At 60.2% G+C, this 19,553-nt stretch overlaps 1 pseudogene and 2 gene segments (V, D, J or C); all 3 read left to right on the forward strand.

The window, feature by feature from the left end:
• Positions 1–44: 44 nt before the first annotated feature.
• LOC129213849 (Ig lambda chain V-1 region-like) lies at positions 45–3,665 on the forward strand. The segment is given in 3 exon segments: positions 45–58; positions 850–935; positions 3,310–3,665. Coding segments are annotated over 3 exon segments (456 nt in total).
• Positions 3,666–4,620: 955 nt separating this feature from the next.
• LOC129213850 (Ig lambda chain V-1 region-like) lies at positions 4,621–5,386 on the forward strand. The segment is given in 2 exon segments: positions 4,621–4,927; positions 5,061–5,386. Coding segments are annotated over 2 exon segments (633 nt in total).
• A 2,603-nt stretch (positions 5,387–7,989) lies between these two features.
• LOC129213851 (Ig lambda chain V-1 region-like) lies at positions 7,990–12,179 on the forward strand (annotated as a pseudogene).
• The last annotated feature ends 7,374 nt before the right edge of the window (positions 12,180–19,553 follow it).

Raw genomic sequence — 19,553 nt, forward strand, 5'->3', positions numbered from 1 at the left:
TAACTGCTGTGGCAGACCCATCCAATCTTCTGCTTAGGAGCAGCATGGAAAGGCAGACGTGGGTCTGCAAAGGGGCGCACGGAGAGCTCTGCATGGAGCTGGGCAGGCTGGGCGTTTGGCTTCATGCTTCAGAGCCAGCAATAGGTAGCAGAGGCCGGGGCGGTTTTGCCTCGTCCCCGCGGTGCCGCTGAGACGTGGGAGCGTCTGTGCAGCTGGAGCAATCCTGGCCCCTGGCCCGGGAGGTCTGGGAGCACCAGCCTGCAGTGGGGGTGCGCCGCGGGCAGGGGGTGCTGGCGCGGCACCGCGGGCTTGTGCTGGGCCGGCCGCGGGTGCGGAGCCCTGCGGAGAAGCGCCCGGGGCGGGAGGGAAGGGGAGCGCGGCTGGAGGAGCTGTGCTGCCGCAGAGGGGTGCTGGGCGGGCGGGTGATGCCAGGGTCGCCGCCCGCGCTGCTACGGCGGCCTCAGAGGGTGCTTCAGCAAGGCGGGGTAGCAGAGTGTTTCTGCCATCCCTTGGCTCGTGTCTTGGCTAAGGTTGTATTTGCCAAAGCCAGAGTCGAGGAGCACTTGCCCGGACACCGCCATCCAGCGGGTCACAGTCTTGTGGCTCCTGAGAGAAACCCAGTGGTGGTGCCCTGGTGTGAAGCAGGACCTGGCTTTCCCAGCGGAGGGGCCCAGGGAGCAGGCAGCCCCGAGTGATCGCGGTGCCTTTGGGGGGCCAGAGCCGTGCCTGGAGTGGGCAGGGGGAGCACTGGGACAGGAGCTGCCAGTGACGGTTGGGGCCCGCGTTTCCATGGAGGGGCTGTGCCTGGGCGGGCAGGGGCTTCAGAAGGAGTTGGGGTCCACGGCACAGCCCCATCGGCGTGGGAACGTGGAGCTGGTGGGATTGTGCCACGGTCTGGGCCTCTCTCCCCCTCGTGGTGCTCGTCCACAGCTCAGGTGTCCTGGCCAGACTCGTTGCGCCCAGCCAGGGCCTCTGGGCACAGGGGTCCCATCCCCGCCCCACTGCCTGGGGAGGGCTGTGCTGGTGGGGCACTGGCTGACCCCCGTCTTCTCCCCTCTCTCTCCTCTCCCTCTCCAGGTTCCCTGGTCCAGGCTCTGGGATTAGCAGCAGCAGCAGTGCTGGCTGGTTCCAGCAGAAGGTTCCTGGCACTGCCCCTGTCACTGTGATCTATGGTGGCAACAGCAGACCCTCGGACATCCCTTCGCGATTCTCCGGCTCCATGTCTGGCTCCACGGCCACGTTAACCATCACTGGGGTCCAAGCCGAGGACGAGGCTGTCTATTACTGTGGTGGCCGGGACAGCAGCAGTGATGCTGGTGTAGCAACCTTGAGAGATGTGGAAGTGAGGTACAGAGGACTTTTAAAATTGGGGGTTTCTGCCTTTCTCCCTCATGGCTGAGCAGGGCTGTGGGGCTGGGGCAGGTTTCTGTAAGTCCATGGCTTTAAATGTGCACTTTTGTGTGCCAGGCCATGCAGGAGGTGACTCTGGAGCTGTGGGCACATCGTCTTGTCCCTACAGAAAGCGTGGCATTGCCCTGTCCCCAGCCCCACTGCCTCTTTCTGCTGGCAGCCCCGTCCTGCTGGTTCATAGGGCCCCAGGGCTCTGGTGTGGGGCTCTGTGTGCCCATCTCTGGTTTCCTCAGTGGCCTCATGCTCTTTGGGCACAGGGGCCCCGTCCCACTGCCCGGGGAGGCCTGTGCTGGTGGGGCACTGGCTGACCCCTGTCTTCTCCCCTCTCTCCTCTCCCTCTCCAGGTTCCCTGGTCCAGGCAGCGCTGACTCAGCCGCCCTCGGTGTCAGCGAACCTGGGAGAAACCGTCCAGATCACCTGCTCTGGGCTTAGCAGTGACAGCAGCTACAGCAGGGCTGGCTGGTTCCAGCAGAAGGTTCCTGGCACTGGCCCTGTCACTGTGATCTACGAGAGCACAAAGAGACCCTCGGGCATCCCTTCGCGATTCTCTGGTTCCTTGTCCGGCTCCACGGCCACGTTAACCATCACTGGGGTCCAAGCCGAGGACGAGGCTGTCTATTACTGTGGTAGCTACGACGGCAGCAGCTATGGTTTCTGGTGACAATGAGTAATAGGAAGTGAGATGCAAACTCTAAAATCAGGGGAAGCTTTTCGGCCCTTCTCCCTCATGGCTGATGAGAGTTGTGGCTGTGGGGCTGGAGCAGGTTCCTGTCCCCTCTGCACGGCCATGGCTGTGAATGTCTGCCCTTTCGTGTCCTAGAGCACTGAAGGTGACTCCATGGCTTGGGGACCACTGTCCCTGTCCTTACAAAGTTCACAGTGTGGCCTTCTTGCCCATCCCATTGCCTCTTGCTCCTGATGACCATGTCCTCCTGCTGCTGCCAGAGCTGCCTCTGTGCTGGGACGTGTTGTGCTGGGCTCTGCTCCCAGAAAGTGCCTCTGCCTGTGGCCAGGTCCATTTTGCTCTGCCTGTGGCATTCGCTTTCCCACTGCCCGGGGAGGGCTGTGCTGGTGGGGCACTGGCTGACCCCCGTCTTCTCCCCTCTCTCCTCTCCCTCTCCAGGTTCCCTGGTCCAGGCAGCGGTGACTCAGCCGCCCTCGGTGTCAGCGAACCTGGGACAAACCGTCCAGATCACCTGCTCTGGATTTAGCAGCAGCTACAGCAACAGTGCTGGGTGGTACCAGCAGAAGGTTCCTGGCACTGCCCCTGTCACTGTGATCTATTACGGAAACTGCAGACCCTCGGCCATCCCTTCGCGGTTCTCTGCATCCTATTCCGGCTCCACGAACACGTTAACCATCACTGGGGTCCAAGCCGAGGACGAGGCTGTCTATTACTGTGGTAGCTACGGAGGCAGCGGTACCTATGGTGTCTGGTGACAATGAGTAATAGGAAGTGGACATAGACTCTAAAATCAAGGGAAGGTTTTCAGCCTTTCTCCATTCTATTCGATCAGAGTTGTGGGTGACGGGCTGAGGTAGTTCCTTTCTCCTCTGCATGGCCATGGCTGTGACTGTCCTCACTTTTGCGTTCCAGAGCACTGAAGGTGACTCCGTGGCTGGAGACCATTGTTCCTGTCCTTACAAAGTTCACAGTGTGGCCTTCTTGCCCATCGCATTGCCTCTTGCTCCTGATGACCATGTCCTCCTGCTGCTGCCAGAGCTGCCTCTGTGATGGGACGTGTTGTGCTGGGCTCTGCTCCCGGACTCTGCCTGTGATGTGTCCAGGTCATTCTCCTCCAACTGTGGCATTCCCATTCATGCTGCCCGGGGAGGGCTGTGCTGGTGGGGCACCGGCTGACCCCCGTCTTCTCCCCTCTCTCTCCTCTCCCTCTCCAGGTTCCCTGGTCCAGGCAGCGGTGACTCAGCCGCCCTCGGTGTCAGCGAACCTGGGACAAACCGTCCAGATCACCTGCTCTGGGCTTAGCAGCAGCAGCAGTGCTGCCTGGTTCCAGCAGAAGGTTCCTGGCACTGCCCCTGTCACTGTGATCTATAGCAGCAACAACAGACCCTCGGACATCCCTTCGCGATTCTCTGGCTCCCAATCCGGCACCACGGCCACGTTAACCATCACTGGGGTCCAAGCCGAGGACGAGGCTGTCTATTACTGTGGTGGCACCGACAGCAGCTATAGTGGTGACACAGAGCAATGGGGAAGTGATACAAAACCCCCCGCCATCGCAGGGGCCAGTTAGGAGTCTCTGCTGTCCCTGTTTGATGTTGGGGCAAGTCCCTGCCATCGCCCTGCGTTGTGCTGCAGGTGGCTGTGCCTGGTGTCCCAGCTGTGCTGTCCCTTAGAGCCCCAGGTCTGTGCCTGTCCCCTGGCATTTGGGAAGGGGATGACTGCCCGCAGCCCTGCTCCTGCCCTTCTCCCTCGCTGCACCAGGACCCCCTTTGTGACTGGCACCTTCTCCCCACCACCCTTCTGCCTTCCCCGGGAGCTGCCGTGAGGCACAGAAATGTCCCATGGCTCCTGCAGCCAAAGGGCTCCGGCTGGAGCCGTGCAGCATGGAGGGAGCGTGGCACTGCTGGGCTGCTGCAGAGGCCCTTATGCTGCAGGGACGTTCAAGGCCTGGGCAGGGGGAGGGCAGGGCAGAGGAGCCGTAGGTGGTGCCACGGCCGCGGGGTGGCCGGTGCGGCTGGGTGCAGGCTCGGGGAGCCTGGCTGGCTTGGGCTGCAGGCGAGGGGCGCCTGGCCGTGCTTGGGCAGGACGTGCCTGCAGCAAGGTCTCTGCCCTGCTCCTGAGCATCACCGTGGGGGAGTTCAGCCTGCTGAAACCTCGGCCCCGTCACAGATAGGCAGGACCATGCTGCCGGCTGAGGGGCCAGGACAACACTTCACCTTCAAACCCTGGGATGAGGAGTTTGGGGGAGCAAAGCCCTGCTGGTGGGAAGCTCGGGCAGCTGACAGTCTCCCAAGGGCTGCAGGCCAGTTTGCAGGTCTATGCCCAGGGACACTGCCCACTGGGGCTGCCCCACAGGCACCGTGATGTGCCCTGGGGATTGCCCATGAGAGGCCTGAGCCCAGCCGGAGGGCGCTGGGCTGTGGCGCTGGGCACGGGCTCCTCTGCTCGCCCAAGGCCGTGACCGGGTAGGAGAAGTGCCAGGCAGGGGAAAGGCTGCAGCTGGACCCAAGGGAAGGAGTGCGGGAATGAAGGGGTCTGTCCCAATGTCTGGGACTGGGGGGCAGAAGGGCCTTGCTGCTGCCCTGCGCCATGTGCCCAGACCTGTCTGCAGCTGGTGCTGCCCCGGCCCCATTGTGCGCTGGGTGGTGCAGGCAGGATGCAGCCCTGAGCACGGGCTCAGATTTCCACAGAGGGGCCGAGCCTGGGCGGGCAGGGGCTTAAAAGGGAGTTGGGGTCTGCAGAACAGCCCCGTCACCGTGGAGACACGGAGCTGGTGGGATTGCACCTTGGCCTGGGCCCCTCTTCTCGCCGTGGTGCTCGTCCACAGCTCAGGTGCCCTGGCCAGACTCGCTGCACCCGGCTGAGGCCTTTGTGCACAGGGGCCTCTCCTGCTGCCTGGGGAAGGCTGTGCTGGTGGGGCACTGGCTGACCCCCGTCTTCTCCCCTCTCTCCTCTCCTTCTCCAGGTTCCCTGGTCCACGCAGCGGTGACTCAGCCGCCCTTGGTGTCAGCAAACCTGGGACAAACCGTCCAGATCACCTGCTCTGGGATTAGCAGCAGCAGCAGCTACAGCAACAATGCTGGCTGGTACCAGCAGAAGGTTCCTGGCACTGCCCCTGTCACTGTGATCTATGCTGACACCAACAGACCCTCGGGCATCCCTTCGCGATTCTCCGGCTCCAAATCCGGCTCCACGGCCACGTTAACCATCACTGGGGTCCAAGCCGAGGACGAGGCTGTCTATTACTGTGGTGGCATCGACAGCAGCAGCTGTGGTGTCTGGGGACAATGAGTAATAGGAAGTGAGACACAAACTCTAAAATCAGGGGAAGCTTTTCGGCCCTTCTCCCTCATGGCCGATGAGAGTTGTGGCTGTGGGGCTGGAGCAGGTTCCTGTCCCCTCTGCATGGCCATGGCTGTGAATGTCTGCCCTTTTGTGTCCCAGAGCACTGAAGGGGACTCCATGGCTGGAGACCACTGTCCCTTTCCTTACAAAGTTCACAGTGTGGCCTTGTCATCCACCCCCCTGCCTCTTGCTCCTGATGACCATGTCCTCCTGCTGCTGCCAGAGCTGCCTCTGTGCTGGGACGTGTTGTGCTGGGCTCTGCTCCCAGAAAGTGCCTCTGCCTGTGGCCAGGTCCATTTTGCTCCGCCTGTGGCATTCCCCATCCTGCTGCCCGGGGAGGGCTGTGCTGGTGGGGCACTGGCTGACCCCCGTCTTCTCCCCTCTCTCCTCTCCCTCTCCAGTTTCCCTGGTCCAGGCAGCGGTGACTCAGCCGCCCTCGGTGTCAGCGAACCTGGGACAAACCGTCCAGATCACCTGCTCTGGGATTAGCAGCGGCAGCAACAATGCTGCCTGGTTCCAGCAGAAGGTTCCTGGCACTGGCCCTGTCACTGTGATCTATAGAAGCAGCAACAGACCCTCGGACATCCCTTCGCGATTCTCTGGCTCCCAGTCTGGCACCACGGCCACGTTAACCATCACTGGGGTCCAAGCCGAGGACGAGGCTGTCTATTACTGTGGTGGTGTGGACAGCAGCTATAGTGGTGACACAGAGCAATGGGGAAGTGATACAAAACCCCCCCGCCATCGCAGGGGCCAGTTAGGAGTCTCTGCTGTCCCCGTTTGATGTTGGGGCAAGTCCCTGCCATGGCCCTGCATTGTGCTGCAGGTGGCTGTGCCTGGTGTCCCAGCTGTGCCGTCCCTTAGAGCCCCAGGTCTGTGCCCGTCCCCTGGGATTTGAAGATGAGAGGGGACAGGATGGATGGGAAGGGATGGATAGGGTATTTCCATTGGAAGATGATGATCATCTAGTCCAACTACCTGACCTCTTCAGGGCTGACGGAAAGTTAAAGCCTGTCATTAAGGGCATTATCCAAATGCTTCTAGAACACTGACAGGCTTGGGGCATCAACCACCTCTCCAGGAAGCCTGTTCCAGTTGCTGACCACCCTCTCAGTAAAGAAATGCTGGGATGACCCCCAGCAGACCTGTGTCTGCCCTGCACTGCCCGACCGAGATCCCCCTGTGCTCCCCAGCTGGCACCCAGGGCCCTGCCAGATTCCTCCCTGCCCTCCTCCCAGCCCAGCTGAGCCAGGACCCCCAGGGCATCACCCCAGGGGGGTTCAGCCCTGCTGAAACTGCATGCCCAGCACCAAGGGGTGGGAACGTGCCATGGGCTGGGGAGCTGGGCCAAAGTTTTGCCTGCAAACCCTGGGAGGGGATGTTTCCCAGGGGTGCGGCAGCTCCAGGGCTGTGTGAGGCTGCCAGGGCAGAGCAGGGTTGGCTGGGGGATGCTCTGTCATGGCTCAAGAGGAGCCCGCAGGCTACTCCAGCGTCGGCTGTGTTTGCACTTCTGGCCCCCTGGGAAGCCCCTGGCCCTGAGCAATGTCCCGCCATGGCCCCATGACAGTAAGGGGCTGCCCACTACACTGACTCCATCACCGTGCTGTGCTGTGCTGTGGGACCCCAGGACTGGCGCTAATGCTGAGGACAAAGGTGCTGGCTCCTCCGTGTCATGGGGTGCCACTTGTTCTCAGCAGTGACGTTTCCTGCGTCCCCATGAACATGATGGGGCAGCGGACATGGGCTGGGGTGAGGATGTGTGGTAGGGCCAGGCTTTGGGCAGGAGTAATGGCCCCACGGGGGCTGCATTTGTGCTGTTGGGAGCTGCCATGTGGGCAGCCAGGTCCCAGGTGGCCTAGTCCCCCAGCTCTGTGCCCGGCATCATGGTTTGGGGGGGACAGCCACGCACCGTGGGCTGGGGCCAGGAGGGCATGGGCAGGGCTGCACCACCCCGATGAGCTCCACGTTAAGGTCCAGGGTGCTCATCGGTCGCAGATAACATCAGCTGAGGAGCTGGAAGGGATGGATGGGGGCTTTACTCCTGCCTTTTCCCAGCTCTTCCCCCATGGGAGACCCTAGTTGGGCCCAGATGACCCCCCCAAAAATCTACCCCAGTGGCAACAGCCTGGGCAAGGCCTTATCCTTCCATCCCGGGCACAGGCACTGGCACATCTGCTCCTTGCAACCCACGGTGGAAATGCTGGAGTAATGGGTGCTGCCAGCCCCCACACACACACCTGCCCCAGCGCCCGGCTCTCCCACACCCTTTGGCCCTGCAGCCACTCGGCCCAGGCCGGGGATGGGGGGTCCGTGCTGGCGGGTTTTGGGCTCTGAGCTGGGACGTGTCTCTGGTCTGTGCCCGCCCGGGGACAAGCCCCACTGCATCTGGGGTGGTGGGGCTGGGTGGGGAGCGGGGAGGGAGCTGGGAGAGAGGCGCGGGCAGGATCCGGCCCTGAGCACGGGCTCAGATTTGCATGGAGGGGCCGAGCCTTGCGCCAGTAGGGGCTTAAAAGGGAGTCGGGGTCCGCAAAAGAGCTCCATCGGCGTGGGGACACGGAGCTGGTGGGATCGCGCCATGGCCTGGGCCCCTCTTCTCCTCGTGGTGCTCATCCACAGCTCAGGTACCCTGGCCAGACTCGCTGCACCCGGCCAGACCCTCTGGGCACACGGGTGTCGTCCCGCTGCCCGGGGAGGGCTGTGCTGGTGGGGCACTGGCTGACCCCCGTCTTCTCCCCTCTCTCTCCTCTCCCTCTCCAGTTCCCTGGTCCAGGCAGCGGTGACTCAGCCGCCCTCGGTGTCAGCAAACGTGGGACAAACCGTCCAGATCACCTGCTCTGGGGTTTACAGCAGCAGCTATGGCAGCTATGCTGCTTGGTACCAGCAGAAGGTTCCTGGCACTGGCCCTGTCACTGTGATCTACCAGAGCAACAAGAGACCCTCGGGCATCCCTTCGCGATTCTCCGGCTCCACATCCGGCTCCACGGCCACGTTAACCATCACTGGGGTCCAAGCCGAGGACGAGGCTGTCTATTACTGTGGTAGCTACGGAGGCAGCGGTACCTATGGTGTCTGGTGACAATGAGTAATAGGAAGTGGACATAGACTCTAATATCAAGGGAAGGTTTTCAGCCTTTCTCCATTCTATTCGATCAGAGTTGTGGGTGACGGGCTGAGGTAGTTCCTTTCTCCTCTGCATGGCCATGGCTGTGACTGTCCTCACTTTTGCTTTCCAGAGCACTGAAGGTGACTCCGTGGCTGGAGACCATTGTTCCTGTCCTTTCAAAGTTCACAGTGTGGCCTTCTTGCCCATCCCATTGCCTCTTGCTACTGATGACCATGTCCTCCTGCTGCTGCCAGAGCTGCCTCTGTGCTGGGACGTGTTGTGCTGGGCTCTGCTCCCGGACTCTGCCTGTGATGTGTCCGGGTCCATTCTCTAACTGTGGCATTCCCATTCATGCTGCTCGGGGAGGGCTGTGCTGATGGGGCACTGGCTGACCCCCGTCTTCTCCCCTCTCTCCTCTCCTTCTCCAGGTTCCCTGGTCCAGGCAGCGGTGACTCAGCCACCCTCGGTGTCAGCGAACCTGGGAGAAACCGTCAAGATCACCTGCTCTGGGATTAGCAGCGGCAGCAGCAGCTACAGCAGTGCTGTTGGCTGGTTCCAGCAGAAGGTTCCTGGCACTGGCCCTGTCACTGTGATCTACCAGAGCAACAAGAGACCCTCGGACATCCCTTCGCGATTCTCCGGCTCCAAATCCGGCACCACGGCCACGTTAACCATCACTGGGGTCCAAGCCGAGGACGAGGCTGTCTATTACTGTGGTGGCACCGACAGCAGCAGTGATGCTGTCATTGTGATACAGGAAGATGTGGAAGTGAGCTCTTTTAAGTTAAAAATGGAGGTTTTTCTGCCTTTCTCCCTCATGGCTGAGCAGGGCTGTTGACCTGGGCCAGGTTCCTGTCCCCATCCAAGTACATGAGTGCGAATGTTCTCCTGACTGTACCATGCCATGCATGAGGTGACTCTGGGGCCATGGGCACTTCATGTGTGTGCCTACAGAGGGCATGCAATTGCCTTGTCCGCAGCCCCATCCTCCTCCTGCTGGTGAAGTTCCTCTGTGAAGGGATGCTCTGACCTGGCAGGGTTCTGCTCCCCCATAGCACGCCCACACGCTCACCAGGGCACTTCTCCAGCTTGGGCACTCCTTGCCCCTGCTTCTGCCAGCTCTCCACACAGGGGACCAGGGCTCTGCCCTGGGGTATTGTATGTGTTGCTCTAGGTCCCTATGTGGCATCAGGACCTCATAGGACAGGGGCCCTGTCTCCATCCTGCTGCCCTGGAGGTGCTAACCCCCGTCTTCTCCCCCTCCTCTCCCTCTCCAGGTTTCCTGGTCCAGGCAGCGGTGACTCAGCCGCCCTCGGTGTCAGCGAACGTGGGACAAACCGTCCAGATCACCTGCTCTGGGCTTAGCAGCAGCTACAGCGATGATGTTGGCTGGTTCCAGCAGAAGGTTCCTGGCACTGGCCCTGTCACTGTGATCTATGACAGTGACAACAGACCCTCAGGCATCCCTTCGCGATTTTCCGGCTCCAAATCAGGCTCCACGGGCACGTTAACCATCACTGGGGTCCAAGCCGAGGACGAGGCTGTCTATTACTGTGGTGGCCGGGACAGCAGCAGTGATGCTGGTGTAGCAACCTTGAGAGATGTGGAAGTGAGGTACAGAAGACTTTTAAAATTGGGGGTTTCTGCCTTTCTCCCTCATGGCTGAGCAGGGCTGTGGGGCTGGGGCAGGTTTCTGTAAGTCCATGGCTTTAAATGTGCACTTTTGTGTACCAGGCCATGCAGGAGGTGACTCTGGAGCTGTGGGCACATCGTCTTGTCCCTACAGAACGCGTGGCATTGCCCTGTCCCCAGCCCCACTGCCTCTTTCTGCTGGCAGCTCCGTCCTGCTGGCTCATAGGGCCCCAGGGCTCTGGTGTGGGGCTCTGTGTGCCCATCTCTGGTTTCCTCACTGGCCTCATGCTCTTTGGGCACAGGGGCCCCGTCCCACTGCCCGGGGAGGGCTGTGCTGGTGGGGCACTGGCTGACCCCCGTCTTCTCCCCTCTCTCCTCTCCCTCTCCAGGTTCCCTGGTCCAGGCAGCGCTGACTCAGCCGCCCTCGGTGTCAGCGAACCTGGGAGAAACCGTCCAGATCACCTGCTCTGGGCTTAGCAGTGACAGCAGCAGCTACAGCAGTGCTGCCTGGTTCCAGCAGAAGGTTCCTGGCACTGGCCCTGTCACTGTGATCTATAGTGGCAACAGCAGACCCTCGGGCATCCCTTCGCGATTCTCTGGAACCTATTCCGGCACCACGGCCACGTTAACCATCACTGGGGTCCAAGCCGAGGACGAGGCTGTCTGTTACTGTGGTAGCCGGGACAGCAGCAGCAATGGTGTCTGGGGACAATGTGTAATAGGAATAGAGTCACAAAGTGAGCCTCTAAAATGAGAGGAAGGTTTTTAGCCCTTCTCCCTCCTAACCAAGCAGAGCTGTGGGTGTGTGGGTGGGGCAGGTTTCTGTCTCCTCTGCATGGCCATGGCTGTGAATGTCCCCCCTTTCGTGTCTGACAGCACTGGAGGGGAATTCATGGTTGGGGAACATTCTCCCTGTCTCTAAAAAGTTTCCAGTGTGTCCTCTGCCACCCCAGTACCTCTTGCCACTGATGAGCATGTCTTCCTGCTGCTGCCGCCAGAGCTGCCTCTGTGCTGGGACGTGTTGTTATGTTAGCAGCAGCTATCCTTCTGCTGGCTGGTACCAGTGGAAGACACCTGGCAGTGCCCCTGTCACTGTGATCTACTGGAACAGCAACAAACCGTTGGACATCCCTCTGCAATTCTCTGAATCCACATTTAGCTCCACGGGCACGTTAACCATCACTGGAGTCCAAGCCGAGGACGAGGCTGTCTATTACTGTGGTGGCCGGGACAGCAGCAGTGATGCTGGTGTAGCAACCTTGAGAGATGTGGAAGTGAGGTACAGAAGACTTTTAAAATTGGGGGTTTCTGCCTTTCTCCCTCATGGCTGAGCAGGGCTGTGGGGCTGGGGCAGGTTTCTGTAAGTCCATGGCTTTAAATGTGCACTTTTGTGTACCAGGCCATGCAGGAGGTGACTCTGGAGCTGTGGGCACATCGTCTTATCCCTACAGAACGCGTGGCATTGCCCTGTCCCCAGCCCCACTGCCTCTTTCTGCTGGCAGCTCCGTCCTGATGGCTCATAGGGCCCCAGGGCTCTGGTGTGGGGCTCTGTGTGCCCATCTCTGGTTTCCTCAGTGGCCTCAGGGTCTTTGGGCACAGGGGCCCCGTCCCACTGCCCGGGGAGGGCTGTGCTGGTGGGGCACTGGCTGACCCCCGTCTTCTCCCCTCTCTCTCCTCTCCCTCTCCAGGTTCCCTGGTCCAGGCAGCGGTGACTCAGCCGCCCTCGGTGTCAGCGAACCTGGGACAAACCATCAAGATCACCTGCTCTGGGTTTAGCAGCAGCAGCTACAGCGGCTATGCTGGCTGGTTCCACCAGAAGGTTCCTGGCACTGGCCCTGTCACTGTGATCTATGATGGCAACAGCAGACCCTCGGGCATCCCTTCGCGATTCTCTGGCTCCACATCCGGCTCCACGAACACATTAACCATCACTGGGGTCCAAGCCGAGGACGAGGCTATTACTGTGGGAGCTACGGAGGCAGCGGTACCTATGGTTTCTGGTGACAATGAGTAATAGGAAGTGGACATAGACTCTAATATCAAGGGAAGGTTTTCAGCCTTTCTCCATTCTATTCGATCAGAGTTGTGGGTGACGGGCTGAGGTAGTTCCTTTCTCCTCTGCATGGCCATGGCTGTGACTGTCCTCACTTTTGCGTTCCAGAGCACTGAAGGTGACTCCGTGGCTGGAGACCATTGTTCCTGTCCTTTCAAAGTTCACAGTGTGGCCTTCTTGCCCATCCCATTGCCTCTTGCTACTGATGACCATGTCCTCCTGCTGCTGCCAGAGCTGCCTCTGTGCTGGGACGTGTTGTGCTGGGCTCTGCTCCCAGAAAGTGACTCTGACTGTGGCCAGGTCCATTTTGCTCCGCCTGTGGCATTCGCTTTCCCACTGCCCGGGGAGGGCTGTGCTGGTGGGGCACTGGCTGACCCCCGTCTTCTCCCCTCTCTCTCCTCTCCCTCTCCAGGTTCCCTGGTCCAGGCAGCGCTGACTCAGCTGCCCTCGGTGTCAGCGAACCTGGGACAAACCGTCCAGATCACCTGCTCTGGGCTTTACAGCAGCTACAGCTATGCTCTTGGTTGATTCCAGCAGAAGGTTCCTGGCACTGCCCCTGTCACTGTGATCTATAAAGGCAACCAGAGACCCTCGGGCATCCCTTCGCGATTCTCCGGAACCTCTTCTGGCTCCACGGCCACGTTAACCATCACTGGGGTCCAAGCCGAGGACGAGGCTGTCTATTACTGTGGTAGCTACGAAGGCAGCAGCTATCGTTTCCGGTGACAATGAGTAATAGGAAGTGAGATGCAAACTCTAAAATCAGGGGCAGCTTTTCGGCCCTTCTCCCTCATGGCTGATGAGAGTTGTGGCTGTGGGGCTGGAGCAGGTTCCTGTCCCCTCTGCACGGCCATGGCTGTGAATGTCTGCCCTTTCGTGTCCTAGAGCACTGAAGGTGACTCCATGGCTTGGGGACCACTGTCCCTGTCCTTACAAAGTTCACAGTGTGGCCTTCTTGCCCATCCCATTGCCTCTTGCTCCTGATGACCATGTCCTCCTGCTGCTGCCAGAGCTGCCTCTGTGCTGGGACGTGTTGTGCTGGGCTCTGCTCCCAGAAAGTGCCTCTGCCTGTGGCCAGGTCCATTTTGCTCCGCCTGTGACATTCGCTTTCCCACTGCCCGGGGAGGGCTGTGCTGGTGGGGCACCGGCTGACCCCCATCTTCTCCCCTCTCTCCTCTCCCTCTCCAGGTTCCCTGGTCCAGGCAGCGGTGACTCAGCCGCCCTCGGTGTCAGCGAACCTGGGAGAAACCGTCAAGATCACCTGCTCTGGGTTTAGCAGCAGCAGCAGCTACAGCAGGGCTAGCTGGTACCAGCAGAAGGTTCCTGGCACTGCCCCTGTCACTGTGATCTATAGTGGCAACAGCAGACCCTCGGGCATCCCTTCACGATTCTCCGGAACCTATTCCGGCACCACGGCCACGTTAACCATCACTGGGGTCCAAGCCGAGGACGAGGCTGTCTATTACTGTGGGAGCTACGGAGGCAGCGGTACCTATGGTGTCTGGTGACAATGAGTAATAGGAAGTGGACATAGACTCTAATATCAAGGGAAGGTTTTCAGCCTTTCTCCATTCTATTCGATCAGAGTTGTGGGTGACAGGCTGAGGTAGTTCCTTTCTCCTCTGCATGGCCATGGCTGTGACTGTCCTCACTTTTGCATTCCAGAGCACTGAAGGTGACTCCGTGGCTGGAGACCATTGTTCCTGTCCTTTCAAAGTTCACAGTGTGGCCTTCTTGCCCATCCCATTGCCTCTTGCTACTGATGACCATGTCCTCCTGCTGCTGCCAGAGCTGCCTCTGTGCTGGGACGTGTTGTGCTGGGCTCTGCTCCCGGACTCTGCCTGTGATGTGTCCGGGTCCATTCTCTAACTGTGGCATTCCCATTCATGCTGCCCGGGGAGGGCTGTGCTGGTGGGGCACTGGCTGACCCCCGTCTTCTCCCCTCTCTCTCCTCTCCCTCTCCAGGTTCCCTGGTCCAGGCAGCGCTGACTCAGCCGCCCTCGGTGTCAGCGAACCTGGGAGAAACCGTCAAGATCACCTGCTCTGGGATTAGCAGCGGCAGCAGCAGCTACAGCAACAATGCTGGCTGGTTCCAGCAGAAGGTTCCTGGCACTGGCCCTGTCACTGTGATCTACTACAACAACAAGAGCGATCCTGACAGTGGTGCTGGAGGATGTGGAAGTGACAAAGCTCCTGGTAGTGCAGACCTCTGGTGTGGCTGGTTGTTCGCGCCCTCAGAATGTGATGTTGGTGCTGGTGCTGTGTGTTTGTTTACTGTTGGGAAGCCTTCGGGTCAGGAGGCCAGCTCTCTCCCTTCCTGTGGAAGACGGGGGGCTCCCCCCTTACCGGGGTTTTACTTAGCCCACGTGTTGGGCACGACAGTCTAGAACCGGGGTGTCTGGGGCTGCTTCCTGGGCACACAGAGGGGCAGTGTCTTGAGCGTCTCGTTTTGCTTTCTGGTGTCTTCCCAGAAGCTGCGTGCTAGTATTTTGTAGGAAAACAGACTTTTGAAGGCACTGCCAAATTAAACGTCTGGGCCTGACAAGACTTAGGCTGTTCAGTAGCCTCGAGGGCTGTTCTAGGCCAAGCACAACTCTGCCTGAGATGCTTCTGTCAGTGCCTGCAAACTGCAGCGTTTCCCAGATCTCTCTAGCCCTTGGCCACGAAGTGTATTGGCCTTAAAATCAGGTTAAAAGTTAGTCCTGGTTTACTGTCAGAGCTTAAAGCAGAGGCCGGGGCGGTTTTGCCTCGTCCCCGCGGTGCCGCTGAGACGTGGGAGCGTCTGTGCAGCTGGAGCAATCCTGGCCCCTGGCCCGGGAGGTCTGGGAGCACCAGCCTGCAGTGGGGGTGCGCCGCGGGCAGGGGGTGCTGGCGCGGCACCGCGGGCTTGTGCTGGGCCGGCCGCGGGTGCGGAGCCCTGCGGAGAAGCGCCCGGGGCGGGAGGGAAGGGGAGCGCGGCTGGAGGAGCTGTGCTGCCGCAGAGGGGTGCTGGGCGGGCGGGTGATGCCAGGGTCGCCGCCCGCGCTGCTACGGCGGCCTCAGAGGGTGCTTCAGCAAGGCGGGGTAGCAGAGTGTTTCTGCCATCCCTTGGCTCGTGTCTTGGCTAAGGTTGTATTTGCCAAAGCCAGAGTCGAGGAGCACTTGCCCGGACACCGCCATCCAGCGGGTCACAGTCTTGTGGCTCCTGAGAGAAACCCAGTGGTGGTGCCCTGGTGTGAAGCAGGACCTGGCTTTCCCAGCGGAGGGGCCCAGGGAGCAGGCAGCCCCGAGTGATCGCGGTGCCTTTGGGGGGCCAGAGCCGTGCCTGGAGTGGGCAGGGGGAGCACTGGGACAGGAGCTGCCAGTGACGGTTGGGGCCCGCGTTTCCATGGAGGGGCTGTGCCTGGGCGGGCGGGGGCTTCAGAAGGAGTTGGGGTCCACGGCACAGCCCCATCGGCGTGGGAACGTGGAGCTGGTGGGATTGTGCCACGGTCTGGGCCCCTCTCCCCCTCGTGGTGCTCGTCCACAGCTCAGGTGTCCTGGCCAGACTCGTTGCGCCCAGCCAGGGCCTCTGGGCACAGGGGTCCCATCCCCGCCCCACTGCCTGGGGAGGGCTGTGCTGGTGGGGCACTGGCTGACCCCCGTCTTCTCCCCTCTCTCTCCTCTCCCTCTCCAGGTTCCCTGGTCCAGGCAGCGCTGACTCAGCCGCCCTCGGTGTCAGCGAACCTGGGAGAAACCGTCAAGATCACCTGCTCAGGGGTTTACAGTGGCAGCAGCTATGTTGGCTGGTACCAGCAGAAGGTTCCTGGCACTGGCCCTGTCACTGTGATCTATGCTAACACCAACAGACCCTCGGACATCCCTTCGCGATTCTCTGGCTCCAAATCTGGCACCACGAGCACATTAACCATCACTGGGGTCCAAGCCGAGGACGAGGCTGTCTATTACTGTGGTGGCCGGGACAGCAGCAGTGATGCTGGTGTAGCAACCTTGAGAGATGTGGAAGTGAGGTACAGAGGACTTTTAAAATTGGGGGTTTCTGCCTTTCTCCCTCATGGCTGAGCAGGGCTGTGGGGCTGGGGCAGGTTTCTGTAAGTCCATGGCTTTAAATGTGCACTTTTGTGTGCCAGGCCATGCAGGAGGTGACTCTGGAGCTGTGGGCACATCGTCTTGTCCCTACAGAACGCGTGGCATTGCCCTGTCCCCAGCCCCACTGCCTCTTTCTGCTGGCAGCTCCGTCCTGATGGCTCATAGGGCCCCAGGGCTCTGGTGTGGGGCTCTGTGTGCCCATCTCTGGTTTCCTCAGTGGCCTCAGGGTCTTTGGGCACAGGGGCCCCATCCCACTGCCTTGGGGAGGCCTGTGCTGGTGGGGCACTGGCTGACCCCCATCTTCTCCCCTCTCTCCTCTCCCTCTCCAGGTTCCCTGGTCCAGGCAGATGTGACTCAGCCGCCCTCGGTGTCAGCGAACCTGGGACAAACCGTCCAGATCACCTGCTCTGGGATTAGCAGCAGCTACAGCAACAATGCTGGCTGGTTCCAGCAGAAGGTTCCTGGCACTGGCCCTGTCACTGTGATCTATGGTGGCAACAGCAGACCCTCGGACATCCCTTCGCGATTCTCTGGCTCCATATCCGGCTCCACGGGCACGTTAACCATCACTGGGGTCCAAGCCGAGGACAACGCTGTCTATTACTGTGGTGGCAGCGACGGCAGCAGTACTGATCTCATGGCGACACCAAGCCACATGCAAGTGAGACCTTGTGTGTCAAAGAGGTTGGTTTTATCTCCTCCTGCATCTCAGCCAGGCAGGGCCCTCTCCCCAGCTTTGGGGTTTTCCCTTTCCCTCCCGGGGTCCTTCCCCGTGTTCCCTGTGGCTGAGGGCTCTGACTGTGTCCCCAGTGATGGGGCCCTGGTGCTGGACAGGCCCTGGCAGGGCTCGTCCCTGCTGCCCAATATCCACGTGAGGGGCAGAGGAGCCTGGGACAGTGTTGGAAGCTGGAGCCTGCGGAGCTGTCTGGGAAAAGCTTTGCCACATTCCTGCTCCCCCAGGCTGAGGGTTGCCCCGGGGCCCTGCAGCATTGCAGTGGCCTCGTGTGCCTGGGCTGGGTGCGTGGGCATTTGCCAGCCTAGGGGAGCCTCAGGCACTGCAGCTGGGCAGGGAGAGCTTCTGCCGCAGCCCCTTGTGCTCACGTGGGTCTGGCTGAGCTGCCCCCGGTGTTCGTGTCCCTGGGACAAACCACCTAGATGTGCTCCGGGACTAGCAGTGCTGTTGGCTGGTACCAGCAGAAGGTTCCTGGCACTGGCCCTGTCACTGTGATCTATAGCAGCAACAAGAGACCCTCGGGCATCCCTTCGCGATTCTCCGGCTCCATGTCCAGCACCACGGGCACGTTAACCATCACTGGGGTCCAAGCTGAGGACGAGGCTGTCTGTTACTGTGGTCGCAAAGACAGCAGCAATAATGGTCAGGGTCATGGTGATACTGAGATTAGGTTTTTTCCCTCCTGTTCATTGCTATGCCTCCCTTTCATGGGGAAAACCTGCAGAGGGTGGCCAGTTGATGCCATTTTGCACTTGTGCCTGTTCTGGCTCTACCTTTGCACCGTTTTCTCTGCATTCTGTCCAACTGGAGGGCGAGGCTGTCTCTTATTGTGCTGGCTGGGACAGCAGCCACTATGGTGTCTGGGGACAATGAGTAATAGGAACTGAGCCCCAAACTCTAAAACCAGGGGAGGGTTTTCAGCCCTTCTCCTTCCTGGTTAATCAGTGTTGTGGCTCTGGGGCTGGAACAGGTTTCTGTTCCCTCTGCACGGCCATGGCTGTGAATGTCCTCCCTTTCATGTCCCAGAGCGCTGAAGGTGACTCCATGGTGGGGACCATTGTTCCTGTCCCTATAAAAATGACAGAGTGCCCTTGTCCGCCACCCCCCTGCCTCTTGCTACTCATGACCATGTCGTCCTGCTGCTGCCAGAGCTGCCTCTGTGCTGGGACGTGTTGTGCTGGGCTCTGCTCCCAGAAAGTGACTCTGCCTGTGGCCAGGTCCATTTTGCTCCGCCTGTGACATTCGCTTTCCCACTGCCCGGGGAGGGCTGTGCTGGTGGGGCACTGGCTGACCCCCATCTTCTCCCCTCTCTCTCCTCTCCCTCTCCAGGTTCCCTGGTCCAGGCAGCGGTGACTCAGCCGCCCTCGGTGTCAGCGAATGTGGGACAAACCGTCCAGATCACCTGCTCTGGGGTTTACAGCAGTGGCAATGTTGGCTGGTTCCAGCAGAAGGTTCCTGGCACTGCCCCTGTCACTGTGATCTATGACAGTGACAACAGACCCTCGGGCATCCCTTCACGATTCTCCGGAACCTATTCCGGCTCCACGGCCACGTTAACCATCACTGGGGTCCAAGCCGAGGACGAGGCTGTCTATTACTGTGGTAGCTACGACAGCAGCAGCAATGGTGTCTGGGGACAATGAGTAATAGGAACAGAGTCACAAAGTGAGCCTGTAAAATCAGAGGAAGGTTTTCAGCCCTTCTCCCTCCTAACCAAGCAGAGTTGTGGCTGTGGGGCTGGAGCAGGTTCCTGTCCCCTCTGCATGGCCATGGCTGTGAATGTCCTCCCTTTCATGTCCCAGAGCACTGAAGGTGACTCTGTGGCTGGGGACCACTGTCCCTGTCCCTACAAAATTCAGAGTGTGTCCTTGTCTGCCACCTAAGTGCCTCTTGCTCCTGATGACCATGTCCTCCTGCTGCTGCCAGATCTGCCTCTGTGATGGGATGCATTGTGCCGGGCTGTGCTCCCAAAATTTGCGTGAGATGTGTCCGTGTCCATTTTCCTCTGAATGTCGCACTCCCCATCCTGCTGCCCGAGGAGGGCTGTGCTGGTGGGGCACTGGCTGACCCCCGTCTTCTCCCCTCTCTCTCCTCTCCCTCTCCAGGTTCCCTGGTCCAGGCAGCGCCGACTCAGCCGCCCTCGGTGTCAGCGAACCTGGGACAAACCATCCAGATCACCTGCTCTGGCCTTTACAGCAGCAGCAGCTGGAGCAGTGCTTTTGGCTGGTTCCAGCAGAAGGTTCCTGGCACTGGCCCTGTCACTGTGATCTATAGCAGCAACAACAGACCCTCGGACATCCCTTCGCGATTCTCTGGCTCCACATCCGGCTCCACGAACACATTAACCATCACTGGGGTCCAAGCCGAGGACGAGGCTGTCTATTACTGTGGTGGCACCGACAGCAGCTATAGTGGTGACACAGAGCAATGGGGAAGTGATACAAAACCCCCCCGCCATCGCAGGGGCCAGTTAGGAGTCTCTGCTGTCCCCGTTTGATGTTGGGGCAAGTCCCTGCCATGGCCC

Source organism: Grus americana, chromosome 16 (assembly GCF_028858705.1).
Source record: "Grus americana isolate bGruAme1 chromosome 16, bGruAme1.mat, whole genome shotgun sequence".
Classification (NCBI taxonomy): Eukaryota; Metazoa; Chordata; class Aves; order Gruiformes; family Gruidae; genus Grus; species Grus americana.